This window comes from Scyliorhinus canicula, chromosome 11 (assembly GCF_902713615.1).
Source record: "Scyliorhinus canicula chromosome 11, sScyCan1.1, whole genome shotgun sequence".
Taxonomy (NCBI): Eukaryota; Metazoa; Chordata; class Chondrichthyes; order Carcharhiniformes; family Scyliorhinidae; genus Scyliorhinus; species Scyliorhinus canicula.
The window spans coordinates 68725246-68739689 of NC_052156.1; the positions used below are offsets into that span (position 1 = coordinate 68725246).

General features: G+C 39.7%; 1 protein-coding gene across 2 annotated transcripts in view; it reads right to left on the minus strand.

Annotated features, from left to right (window-relative positions):
- Nucleotides 1-437: 437 nt before the first annotated feature.
- Nucleotides 438-14444, minus strand: part of crbn (cereblon) — a 32250-nt gene continuing 18243 nt past the window's right edge. Inside the window, exons 6-11 of one of the 2 annotated variants that reach the window (XM_038810706.1) lie at nucleotides 10872-10934; nucleotides 7456-7540; nucleotides 6978-7093; nucleotides 5380-5444; nucleotides 3533-3664; nucleotides 438-2461 (exon numbers count right to left, since the gene is read on the minus strand). In XM_038810706.1, coding sequence (XP_038666634.1) covers nucleotides 2278-2461; nucleotides 3533-3664; nucleotides 5380-5444; nucleotides 6978-7093; nucleotides 7456-7540; nucleotides 10872-10934 — 645 coding nt within the window. In that variant the 3' untranslated portion in view covers nucleotides 438-2277. The remainder of the gene's footprint in view (nucleotides 2462-3532; nucleotides 3665-5379; nucleotides 5445-6977; nucleotides 7094-7455; nucleotides 7541-10871; nucleotides 10935-14444) is intronic. The other variant, XM_038810705.1, reaches the window with a different exon arrangement.

Genomic DNA, 14444 nt, shown 5'->3' on the forward strand with positions numbered 1-14444 from the left:
TATGGGCAGTGGTGCCTCAGACCCTCTAGTCAGTAACATCTACACCTCGAGTGGTCACGACAACAGACGAGGGTCCAGCATCTGTGCAGGAGCCCTCAGCATCATAAACAAACAAACATCATCACAAAAAAAGAATTTTGTTAGTTCTACCAAATGATAAAATTGTGCATTGTAACAGATATTAAATGCTGCACTTGTGCTTTTCACTCATGCCATAAATGAGACTTGCACTTTGCATTTTCGATATATTGGATCTCATTATGGAATGTTTAGATTTTAGGTGGTGCCATAATTATCAGCATTGCTTTGAAAATGATTTGAAATTCAACTTGTCTTCCAAGAATATAGTAAGATTTAAATCACCTTTTGGTCTACATTTAAAAAATTATATATTTTGCCAATTGAATTTAACAAAAAGCAAAATTGTACTACAGATCTTTCCTCGTTATAAAACATTAATACTTTAATTTGTTTGTTAAACAAAATTATGGAAGTAGGTTATCATAAAGAACACTGCAAAATATTGTTAAACGTGAGGTCTCCAAAATCTCTTCAATGGTTTCAGTTGTATTGCCATTCATTTTTAATTGCTTTGTAAAGAATATAATTTCTTTGTTTCAACAGAAAAAAGGTAAGAACAAGCCAGCATTACTGAAAAGAGGACTGCTTCTCAGAACACCTGCAATTAACACAATGCTTTCAACGCAATGATTCTCAATTACTAAACAAGCAGTAAATTCTATTATTTACAGACTGTTTCCAAGAAAAATAAATCCTATGCATTGGAACACTACCTACTTAGAAACTAAGTAATTTGCCAGAACGAAAGAAGACACAGAACAGCACTGTAGTGCCTTATTAACAAGTTGATCACATCACTACAGCATTTTACCAAATTCTGCTCTAATATATTACACTTACTACCTTGAAATGCTTACAGCAGATGACAATTTTTGCAACAGCTTCAGCAGACCAATAACTGCAGATTTATTGAACAAAATTACAAATGAAGCATTCATCAAGTTGCTACAATAATCTTGTTACAGGTCAGCACCCAGATTTATGCAAAATGATTATCAAAAGGCATAACTGGACTGCTTAATGTTTTCTTGCTATAAACCATTAATATTTTAAATATAAAATTCTGGAAGTCAGTGAGCATCTTAAAAGAACACCGGAAGGCAATTCTCAATAGACTTATTCATTACCACCTATGCAAAATTCAAATACTATGTCCTCCTAATTGGATTGCTGTCACTATCAAGGATAGATACTGAATTGATGGGGGTGATTTCAGCAATTACTACCAACACAAAAACTCACCCATCGGTAGTACATATCTTGAATTAGTAAGTGAACACGCCTCATACTTCACTAATATAGATGGATGGAGAATCAGGGGACCTTGCACCCAAATTAAAGACATACACGGTCAGCACACAAGGTGGCCTCTGACCAGGACTGCAAATTTGTAAAATGAACAGCTCAGAATTTAATGCTCAGCTTCCCATTTGTACATTTCCAAGAGCAGTGGGTGGGGAGTAAGGCAATGCAACATCTACTTACAGCATCCATTCTTGGGAATGCAATTAAATTGCTGCTCTAAGTCAAGAAGCCAATTGATGCGAAGCAAGAGTCTGGGAGATGGTTATTCATACAATGGTAAAGTTTTGCTCGAGTACCCTTGAAAAACTATTTCAATGAATAACCCACAACTTCAAAACAAAATCAACTGCTGCAACTAGAAGCTTGAAATATCACCCCATTAAAAAAAGGCATACATGATACACAAACCTGAAGGACAAAGTAATGATGGTGAACAGCCCTACCCTAACAGGTAAAGTTAATCTTCCATGGTACATTTGAGAATTTCACCATCCTTAATATAAAGTACAATTTACCCCGCAGTGCAATAATGTCCATTGTACTAATTCCCCCCAAAGTCTGCATTTATTAAATCATCGCATCTGATCTGGTAGTTGGCCTACAATAATATTGTAATTTTGCAATTAATGAAATTGTGCAAGCATATTTCAAATAGTGCTAGGTCATTTATTTGAATTTAAATCTGAATGATTTTGAAATCAGATCCAGAGCCATGTTGTGCCTGCCACTCACAGCTTGTTATTTTATTGAATAACCGTGATTAGCAGAAGAGATTTCACCTTTGGCACAAGTAACTACAGTGCTATTCACTTTCATTCATATTTACATACACATCCAAATATTCATACATATACTATTGTATATATATGTGTGCGCACACGTGCATGTGTATTAGAGACATGGTCGCCAGCATCCTGCCTGCTGATTTTCATCATCCAGTTCTGGAATCCTGGGTTGCAAAGCTGATCGCGTTAATCCCCAAAACCTCTGGGGCAACATATCTTTCTTAGTTGCTGTAAACTTCCAGCCCATATGACTTCCACAGGTACGGCACTGGGCTATTGTCCATGCAAACCTGCAAAATAGTTTGCACCAAAATAAGATGAGAAATCTCTAAGTGAATCATTTGCAGATACAAATCAAAATAGGCATTTGTGAGGTTTCCAGTTACAGTTCATGGGCTGGATTCTCCGTTTCTGAGTCTAAATGCTAACGCCAAAGGATAATCCGTGGAATTCCACGTCAGAAAAATTGGCGCCTCGCCGTCACTGATTCCGTGAGGGGCTAGCACCGTGCTGCGTGGAACACCAGCAAAACCCATGAAAAACGGTGCGGGAATCGCCGGTTCCATAATGGGCACTTGGAGGGCTGACAAGCTGCAGCTGTGCTTAAACTATACACCCCCAGGCACACACCGATCGCGGCTGAAAAGATGGCACTGGCTGTGCTGGAGCGGCCATACAGCTGAGGCCAGAGGGCACCCAAGCCGGGGGGGGGGGGGGGGGGGGGGGGGGGGGGGGTTTGTCACTGTACGACCTACGGCACCAGGTTGGCTGCCCTACTGGCTGCGGCAATGGTGTTGCATCCCCATCCACCCCAGCTCACTACTCCCCCGCCCCCCAAGCCCTGGCAGAAGCACCCCGGTCAGCGGCATGACTGTCGGCAAGTATGTCAGTGCTGAACAAACTCTTGTAGAGGTCGTTAAGAATTAAATGTGTCCTTATTCAGATACTGAATCCTCCATTTACTACGCATGTCACATACTGAGTCACGGTAAATACAAGTGGTTCAGGACCTTATTCCACTTTAGTAACCCAAAAGTTTACTTTCTTCAATGCTGTATTTGTTGCAATTTCCAAGCCCTGCAGAAACTCATTGCCAGCTCAATATGAATAAACACCAGTATTTAAATAAGTGCAATTCTTTTGATTAGAGCTCTGCAGAACAAGTCAAATATATTTTCAGTGCTACATAATGGAATATTGTCAATACTATCAAATGGTGGTGTGCCGTCGCGATACTTAGTAGAATCATCAAAGTAAATTAGACAGAGAAGAACAGGGACACTGTGCATTTCACCAACTTCAATCCAGCAGGCAATAAATGGCATTGACATTGTAAAGAACATAATTAACCAAGAGATTACCCAGGGAACCAGCTATGTTGAGTTGATGGTCGACCAATTAAGTTCAGGTTGTTAGCTTTATATACGGTGAGAGTTTCATGTACATAACCGTGAGGATTCACATACGCAGCCATGGGTCCATACAAGGATAAACTTTAAAAAAAAAGTGGATAAGAACTAGTCAAGCAGCGAATAACAATGCAAACCAATAAAAGCATACAACCCCAGATGTAATTCAGCTTCTACAATAATTGGTTCAGCTTTTCACCATATATATCAGTAACGTGGATACATGAAAAAATTTAGACAAAACTAAATTAGGAGTCACAATAAGTGTTCAAATGAGGCCAGAAAGTTACAAAAGAATGGACAATCCAAGTGAGTGGAAAAAACAATGGCAGATGGGAGTTCTCTGTGGGAGGTCACCCAATTTGGGTGGGAAAAATTGGATTGTTAATGGTGATTGACAAATCACTAAAAGCTAATGAACAGGTACAGAACGTAATGAAAAAATCTAAGAGTATTTGGCCTTCATCTCAGGCATGTTGGAATTAAAAGCGATGGAGTAATGTTTCAGTTATATAGTCTTGGTTAAATTCTCGCTGGAAAAGTGCATTCAGTTTTGAACATCGCACCTCAGAAAGGATGTATTAGCCTTGGAAGCGAGTGCTGCACAGATTCACCAGAATGTTAGGGTTTAAGTAATTAAATTATGAGGACAGGTTGCATAAACCCGGTTTTGAGTTAAGAAGGTTGAGGAGTGATCTCATCAAGGTGTTTAACCAAAGAGCATTTGATACAGCAGATTGAAAGGATCATTTCTCCTTAAGCAGAAATCCAGAATAAAAGGAATATATATAGTAATGTTATTTAGGAGTGAAATGAGGAAAGAATAAAACTCTAATGGAAGTTTGGAACACTCTCCACAAGAAAGAGGGGGTTAGGGGGGGTTGTTAATTTTTTTGAAAGGGATTTCTTGTACTGTACCTGTACATACTTGTTGGTTAATGTGGAGTTATTTTGTAATAATAAAAACATTTTTTTGCAATAAAAATATTTTAAAGCAAAATTTGACATTTAAGACTGAGATTGTCAATTTCTGTCAGGCGAGGAAGAGTATCAAGGGGATAAAGAGCAAAGGCACATTGATAACGTTGGGTGAATGTCGACCATGATTAAAAACTGAATGGGGAAACAGACTCAAGAGACTGAATGGCATACTCCTGTTCCTACTTTCACGTGATCTAGAACAAAATGGCCATCCTCATTAGATTGAAGTAATACCGACATCCTAACTAAACATCAATTAGGAGGCAATTATGCCTGGTAGGGAATAACTTCAACATTAATTTACGTTGACTGAACATGTTTAAAAGATTTTCATTTCTAAACTGGTTTCGGGATTTGAATTCCATGATTTTTCCCATCATTGGTAAAAACTGGATATGATTCTGGCTTTTGTACTAGGGCTGGCCCTGAAATTTTGCAGAATATGAGATAGCTAGTGTTGGCAATATTGGGGAATTATTTGGTCTAGTAATGATGTGAAGAGAAATGGGATGTATTACAAATTTAATTTGTGGATGGATTACAGGTTATTGGAAATGGGGTCATCTTTGACCCTTTGGAATGTGATGATGGAAGTTTTAGTAATTGCATTAGTATCAAAAATTGCACTGAGACCATGAGTAAAATAATGAAACATATCTAACATTCAGACTTCAACATTTATCAACATTCCTCCTTCTGCATAATCATAACTTCAATCCAGCTGCTCTGGGTGTTTTTCACATTACTAACACACTAGGATCTTAGTCCTTGTAATGAAATTAAAATCCTACCATGACTGCATCAAAAGGGAAACGTACCTGAAAATATCATTTTTGGTGGTTATTTCTGTGTGGTAACATCTTTTACAACAAAGAGACGTACACTGTAAATGAAAAAATAATTACAGATACACAATGGAGATTTTACTTGTTAGCATATTTGACAAAAACATTACAGAAGGACTGCACCCAATCTGCATATTTACTACGGTATGGCAATTCCTGGTACTTGTGCGACATACCCCAGTGCATAAAAAATTTCTCCCTTCTTCTGAAAACTGCAACTCTTTTGACTCTAGAAAGGAGCACCAGCAGGCCTAACTGACTATTTCCCATATGATCCAAAACAGTTCCTGATTACATTATTTTGGTAATCTGATTTTTTAACACCAACTCCTGATGCCCACTGGCTAGGTGACAAGAAATCGGTTGCACGTGGTCTGCACTGTATCCACCACCATTTGACAACTGACATCATTGGTATGCTCCCATCAGATGGTGCCATGGTTTGTACCTGTGGTATCCAGTGCGCCACTGTGCTAAGCCCTCTTTGCGTCGCGCAGCCATTCTCCTCTTCCTCCACTGCCTGTCTAATGCACCACTGGCATGAGCCCTTGTTGCCTCTTGTTCACTGATCCCTTCCCAACTCTCTTGCCCCGCTCCCTTCCCTCCACCACCTCTCACTCACTATCCATTTCCAGCACTGATCAGATACCGAGGAAATAGAGCTAGAGGGGTATGGCACTAGGAAGTGCTGAGGGTTTTGGTCAAGGGTGGTATCATGACCAGTAGAGCTTACAGGGCCAAAGGGTCTGTGCAGTATTGTTCTTTGTAACAGCCCTGTACATTGTCCCATCACACAGTCCCAGGAAAAATATAACAGGGATTAGATTTTTAAAAAATATTTATTTTATGGGATGTGGGCATTCGTTTCCCAACACTAATTGCCCTTGAACTGAGTGGTTTGCTACGCCATTTTGGATGACAGTTAATAGTCAAGGTAGGCCACACAGTTAAGGATGTCAAATGTCCTTCCTTTGGTATTTACCATTACTTAGATTAGATTTGATTTAATTTCAGATTTTATCAATTGAATTTAAATTGCAACTGCTGTGGTGGGATTTGAATCCGTGTCCCCAGAGCATGAGCCAGGGCCTCTGAATTATTAATCCAGGAACATTACCACTTTGTCACTGCCTCCCCCTTGATATGGAGTAGAGCAGCAAGCTGTCCATGTTTATTTTTTAAAAAGCATTAAAAAAAGAGGATATAGTATTGTTTGCAGCTTCGAGTTCCAGATATAATTCTTTTCTGGTTTAGTTTTTTTCCTGCTATTTTTTGATGCAGGCAGCTGCCTGGGACATTGCTCCAAGTGATGTCACTGGCATTTAACTACGTGTGGAGAGTGTACCCTCTGCAGCTGTGGCATCACCAAACTCAGCCTTTTCTGAATGGACATTGGTTACAACAGTGAGATCAGTTGAAGGGCTGAAGCGTTTTTGAAGTTTTTAACGAGACAGTTGGAATTGTTTATTTGGTTTCTGTAGCTGGTGTAATACAGCACAAATTACTAGGAAGACAGATTTAAATGCATAATTATGGTTCATTACAGTAAAATTCAAACTTCTTGCACTTACTTTGTCCATCAGATCCAATTCACAACGCAGCCGCTGAATGGCACTACCGATTTTTAGAAGATCGATTCTTAAGCCATCATCAATAGGTAAACAGGCAGCAACTCTGTAAGAAAAATCTAAACACAGTAATTAATCATTTCTGTTGATGAAATGACAGCAAATTCTCTCTCCTCCATCCCCAAAGTCCTTTTATCTTCTCAATGCATTCAAATTTAAATAATCTAGACTGGATAATTATTGGAAGGTCCTAATGGAAGCAACTACAGCAGTATGTTCATTTCAGTTTGTTCTACTGTTTAAACTGAAGTTTTTAACCACAATATTAATCCTCTCAACATGCTGTTAAATACTTTGAACTAAGTTACTTTTAACAATAAACTGCAATCAGATTTGCATTACAGAAGACAAGCTTTTGAAGCTGGAGGATAAAACTAACACTGAGCTTTTTATGCAAAACAAAGTGACATTTAATTCTTACCTACAGGGTTTGAGGGAAGTGAATCATCCTTGAGATTTTCATCCCACTCACGGAGTTGTACTTTCATTCTTTCCATTAATATTTCCTATATGTGGACAGAAGTAAAAAAACTACATGCACCAAAAGATCATTGGTCACACTTTAGAAAATGCTTTACACAACTGATATTTTAATGAACACTATTTGAATTATCCCCTTCCAACAGTTTTATTCATTTTCTCGGAGGCATTTTACAACAATTGTTCTATGTCCTTCTTGCTGCAAGGGAACAAGCTTTCTGGCAAAAAACAGTTTCCCTGTTCTTCTCTTCTCCCATCTCATCTTGAAAGAGTTGACCCCATGCGAAGATGTTGTTCCCCAACAGGCCTCTGGAACACAGGAACAAGAGTAGGCCATTCAGCCCCTTGAGCCTGTTCCACCATTCAGTGAGATCATGGCTGATCTGTGACCGAACTCCATACACCTGCCTTTGGCCCATCCCTTAATATCTTTGCTTAACAAAAATCTATTTACTTCAGGTTTAAAACTAACTGGTCCAGCTTCAACTGCTGTTTGAGGGGGAGAATTCCAAACCTCTACCATCCTTGGAGTGAAGACATTCTTCCTAACATCGCTCCTGAACGCTGTAGCCCTAATTTTTGGACTATACCTCCTGTTTTAAAATCTCCTACCAGCGGAAATTGTTTATCTTTATCTACCCTGTCTTTCCCTGCTAACATCTTGATTACTTTGATCAGCTCACCTCATAACCTACTCAATTCGAGCAAAACAGGCTTAATCTGTGTAATCTCTCCACGCAACTGAAGTCCTGTCGTCCAGGTATCATTTTTGTAAACCTATGTTGAACTCCCTCGAACGCCACAATATCCTTCCTAAGGTGTGGAGCCCAGATCTGCTCACAGCACTCCAAGTGGAGTCTAACCAGGGTTTTGTATAGCTGCACCATAACTTCTGTGTCTTCATACTCCAGTCCTCTACATATAAAAGCTATCATTCCATTCAGCTTTTTGATTATTTCCTGCCCTTGTTCCTGTCAGTTTAAGGATCTGTGCACCTGAACCGCCAAGTCTCTTTGGGCATCCACTGTACCTAACCTCTTTCCATTTAGAAAGTACCCTGCTCTATCCTTTTTCGGTCCAAAATTAATAAACTCACACTTGCTTACATTGAATTAACATCTGCCACAATTTTGCCCATACATCCAGTCTGTCAATATCTTCTTGCAATTTTATGTCATCATCTAGGCTGTCTACCAATGCCACCTAACTTTGTATCAGCAGCAAATTTGGATATATGACTTGCTATGCCATCATCCATGTCATTAATGAATAATGTAAATAACTGAAGCCCCAACACAGATCCCCACTAGTCACCTCCTGCAGAGTAATTACCCATTATCCCCACTCTCTGTCGCCTTCCACTTAACCAATTTCCTAACCATATCAATAATTTGTCCTCAACTTTGTGGGCTTCCACCATGGTTAAGTCTTTTATGTGGGATTTTATCAAATTCCTTCTGGAAGTTCATATATCCATAGATATTCTCCTGTCCACTCCCTTTGTCACCTCTTCAAAAAATTCAATAAGATTAGTCAGGCATTTTTAAATCGCTGCTCTGACTCTCAGCTCCCGCTCTTTTTAGATCTCCATTCTGACTCTGAACGCTTGTTCTTTTTTTAAATCTCTGCTCTGCCGCTCAGCTCCCACTCTTTTAAAATCTCCGCTGACTCTCAGTCCCGCTTTTTTAAACCTCCGTTGACTCTCAGCTCCCGCTCTTTTTTAAACGTCCGCTCTGACTCTCAGCCCCACTCTTTTTAAATCTCCGCTGACTCTCAGTCCCGCTTTTTTAAACCTCCGTTGACTCTCAGCTCCCACTATTTTTAAATCTTTGCTGATTCTCAGTTTTCGCTCTTTTTTAATTTCCACGCTGACTCTCAGCTCCCGCTCTTTTTAAATCTCTGCTCCTGCTCTTTTTAAATCACAATCTCCCACTTCCCAAAACTCTCACTCTTACCTTAACTCTCAGCACTCAGAGCAAAATGCACTGTGAGAGACATTGTTTTTATAGCCTCAGCTTTTACTGCTTAAAGAAGATGGTCCGAACCAGTTGACTAACTGCCCTAATTTACTCCCCTGGCTGGTCCCATTAGGTTTTTACCACCGGATTTTTAAATCCGGAGAATTTTCAAATTTGCACCAGCAATTTGCAATTTACCAGCAATTTAATTCTCTAAAACTACCATTCTTATCATAACTCCCAGCTACATAGCACCAGAATATTACAGCAAATAATATTAAATAACAAAAAAATAAATTCTGTGAGCACAAAGGCGATTAAAATTTTACAACAATGGGCCAGATCCTCTTGTACAGTGAATAGCTGAGTAAGGGTGTACACACCATAATTTCAACGCAGACCTCTCATATTGCAAAAAATTATCTCTAAATGCTAAATTGTTCTCTTTGCCTTCATTTCAGGCTGACTTCACAATCTCTCCAAATTAATTTCTTTCTGTTTTCCACCTCTTCTATCTGCTTTCATTACTGTACCTTACTATCTTTCTTTTTGACTACTTATGCTTCTTTTAGCCTTTCTTTCTCTTTCTACAGACAATGAAAATAACATAATAGGGTTCAGTTGTATGGCCTATTCGGATGCATCAGGTGGCAGTAGAATCAGGGCTCAGGAAGGCAGCAAGGTCACATCTCTTGGACAGTGAAAACAATGTCCATGGTGCAACCATATATTGGAGATAAAGTCCAAAGGTTATTTTTTGGTCTCAGCTAAATGTGAGGACCAGACTCAGTCTTTCAGATCAGTCAGGTGCTCAAAGATGGGACAGTTTCTGCTCCCATCTAGTGGAGTCAAAGATAAATTCTTTGAAACATTCTTGCAGCTCACCTCAAGAGCCTCTACTAGGTTTCAATATGAACATGTGAAAATGAGAGACATGAAAAAGATAATTTGGTCAATTCAACCTGTTCCAAATATTAATGTGGCTTGCAGATAACATCATTGCCTTAAGCACACAGATCCTTTACCTGCAAGACATCTTTGGACCCTGCTCAGAATAATAGGATGGATCTCCTCATTTGGTTGGCTGCAGCGTATGAAATTATTTCAGAATATTTTAACTTGATTCAACGTAACAACAACCTCACAGTAATCACACGCAGATGGCTGACGCGAGTAAAAACACAAAGCTGCCGCAGGACGTGAAGACAGACAGAAACTTAAAAGAAACTTACAGCACAGGAGGTGGCCTTGATGGGAACTTTACACTGTATATATCTGATCTAGAGATTCTCCACGCCAACAATCGGTAACTAAAATGAAACAGCATTCCACTTTGCAATATTGACATCTGTCATTTCGATTACAAAAGTCCATGAAGGAAACTGAGATTCATACTCACTGCATCATACAAAGAATATACCCATGGAGGCCACCAAGTTAGATTTGCACAGTGGAACTTTCTCTAAAGAGAGCAAATAATGAAAATTAAAACTTGTGAAAGCATATATAAAATTAATCCACAAAACAAACTTTTCATAGTTGATAAGATTGCTAAGGCAACGTAGAGCTTTGGGGCTCGACTGGATTGTATTGCATGATACGGAGTTGCTGATCCCAGCCACCCTGGATCTGCCAATAACAGATCTCTCAGTCAATGTGAAGATCCTAGGTCAAGGGAAGGCCCTAACCAAATACAAGTTACTGGTCCAACCTGGCTCGTTTATAAGCAACTGTGGAAGCTAGTTAATACTTCACCACTATTAAACAAATAACCATCAGCAATGTTTAAAAACTGCATCTAATTCACATTGTGCCTGTTTCTGAAAAGTGAAAGAGCAGAACATGAAAAGACAAGAGCAATGGTTTTGATATCTGTCATTAGATCTTAACAGGGCTCAATATCCTTAGACCATATAATTTGAAGTGGGCTCTCTTAGCAAATTAATGAGAGCCAAATTATAGTAAGTGCTTAACAGTGCAAAATTGCACCAGCTTTTAACTTTTGGAATGTACAATTGATTGACTCTTTAACAATGCAATCATTTTCAGAGGCCAAGTAGTTTCTAAAATAATGGGCACTATTGTTCTTGAAGGCTTCCAGTTCAGCAAGGTGGACAATCCTTTTTTAAAAAAGCCCAGGAGACTCTTCCAACCAGCAAAGCAACAAGCCTCTGTTTGGCATCTCCATTAAACAATTCAGACCAGAAATTCAGCAAAACACTGCAGATGCAAACCAACCTCCTCTGATCACCCCCATCCCAACAGATGACAGTAAATATATAATATTAATCACTGACTCAGAAAAGACTAGTACAATCATATTATTTTAAAAATCCATTCCTATTTAAACATATTATTTTAAAAATCTTAGCTTAGTTTAGCATGTTTGGATAAACTGAACAAAAGCTACAGCGCTGTACATCCCAGATGAAGAATATGAATAAAACATTTGTTTGTACACACATTTGATTTAATCGAAACACTGTAAAGCAGCTGGATGGGTAAAATAGCAAAGTTAAAATAAAAACCTCCAACATGCTACTGGTTATCTGGATTTTTAAAATTCAAGAGCATGTGTAATCAGGGAAGAAGCAGCAGAGTGGCTATCAAGCTGGCAACAAAACAGCATACAGTAGGGGATTAAATGTCAACTCAAAGATTGTTATAAGGTAAAATGCAGTTAAAAAAAGATAGGTGCTGAAACCATTTACATAAATGACTTGGGATGTGGGAGTTGAAATTATAAAGATTACACCAATCTGATGGGTGTCATTAATACAGAGGGCATCAATGAACTTCGATGTCGACAAGTGTGATGTGGTACATTTTGGTAAGAAGAATAAGGAGGCCATACTCTGGAAAAGTAACCGAGCAATGGAGCAGAGGGGCCTGGGTGCACAGACACATAAATCATAAGTAGCACCTCAGGTGAATAAAAAAAGCAAAGCAGAGGTACATCACGAGAGGGAATAGGGATAGAAGTGAAAAGCAGAGTATATTAGATTTAGGTTGAACATTGGACATCTGTGAGCATTATGAGCAGTTCTGGTTGCCATATTATAGAAATAATTTAGAGGTGCTGGGAATGGTGCAAAAAAGATTTATAGGAATACCAGAATGGAGAGGCAGAGCTCGCAGGAAAGATAGAAAAGACCGATGGAAATCTGTAGGACTTGAGGGACCGGACTAGGGGCTATAAATAGGACAGTCAATTAAATCTAATAAGGAATGCAACATAATTTTGTTGACCCAGAGCATGATTTGGATGTGGAATTCAGTAAAAGGAGTTGAGATGATCGGCATTGTTCCATTTGAGACGCTTCTAGATTAACATATGAAGGAGAAATGGAGGATATGCTGATGGGGGTAGAAAAGGAGTGGGAGGAAGTTAATGTGGATCACAAACATCGAGAGCTCTGACAAAACGTCACTGATTTGAAATGCTGGGCATAGTTTTACCAACCCCTGGTTGGCAAAACAAAGGCAAGGTGGCCACGAAGAAAATGGAGAACCTCAACAGAATGTGTCCCCAATACTGTCCTTTCCACAGTAACTTTCGAATGGTAGGCAGTGAAAGGTGGCTCCGGCTGTCCACTTGACAGAGGTTGGCAGCTGACTTTCATAATTAAGGCCCGAGTTATGGGTTATATTGTGAGGCAGTCAGCTTTTTGCCAACTGTGGGGGAGGAGGGGTTGGGTGAATCATGGCCAAAGAGGCAGGGGTATGTTTGAAAGTCCAACAAAACCCGAGGGGTTTCCTCTCCATGTCGCAGGGCCAACTGCTCTCGATCGGCAAGTATTAACATAGAAAATAGGAGGAAGTGACCATTCGGCCCTTCGAGCCTGCTCCACCATTCATTATCATAGCTGATCATTCAACTCAATAGCCTGATCCCGCTTTCCCCCCATATCCTTGGATCCCCTTCAGCCTAAGTGCTATATCTAACTGCTTCTTGAAAATATACAATGTTTTGGCCTCAACTACTTCCTTGGTAACAAATTTGAGAGGCCGACCACTTTCTGGGTGAAGAGTTTTCTCCATATCTGTCCCAAATGGTTTACTCCGTATCCTCTGACCGTGACCCCTGGTTCTGGATACATCCACCATCGGGAACATCCTTCCTGCATTTACCCTGTCTAGTCCTGTTAGAATTTTCTAGGTTTCTAGGAGATTTTCCCCTAATTCTTCTGAACTCCAGCATACAATCCTAACCGATTCAATCTCTCCTCATACATCAGTAAGCCATCCCACAAATTAGTCCGGTAAACCTTCGCTGCTGCACTCCCACTCGATTAGTATTTTTCAAACTTTTCTTCCTGGGACCCATTTTTACCAACCGGCTGACCTTCGTGATCCACCACTTTCTCTTACTTTGTTTGCTACTGACAAAATGGAGGAATCACAATCGCGCCCAAAGCATGTGACGTCAACGATGTGGGTGGGTGGGTGCATGACCTGCTCTCTGTCTCCCTTCAGGCAGGAACATTACATTGTATTTTTTTAAAAATGTTCTCCTGCTTCTCAGATTGCGCAAACCTACCTTGGCTAATAAATGGAAAGGTTCCAGATGCTTTCTTAACCACCTTAGCAACCTGTCCTACTACCTTCATGGATCTGTGGACATTCACTCCAAGATTCCTTCCTTCCTCTTCACTTTGCAGGATCCTCACATTTATTATGTAATTTTTTACCTTGTTTGACCTCCCCAAATGCATAACCTCACACTTTCCTGGGTTGTATTCTTGCTGCTTTTCTGTCCACCTGGCCAGACCAGTAGCTGCTTCATATTTTGAAAGACATGAGGGATAAAGTCTTTCATCTGTATCAATTTGCATTTAATAGTGCCTTATGCTCAATTGTGTTCCGAATTAAGCAAAAATGTGGACATGGGTTGGTTGGCCGAATGTGGTGGTATATTCAATGTAATTCAGTGTAACACAGGATTTGGCAAATTAGGTGCTGGTAGCTCAGT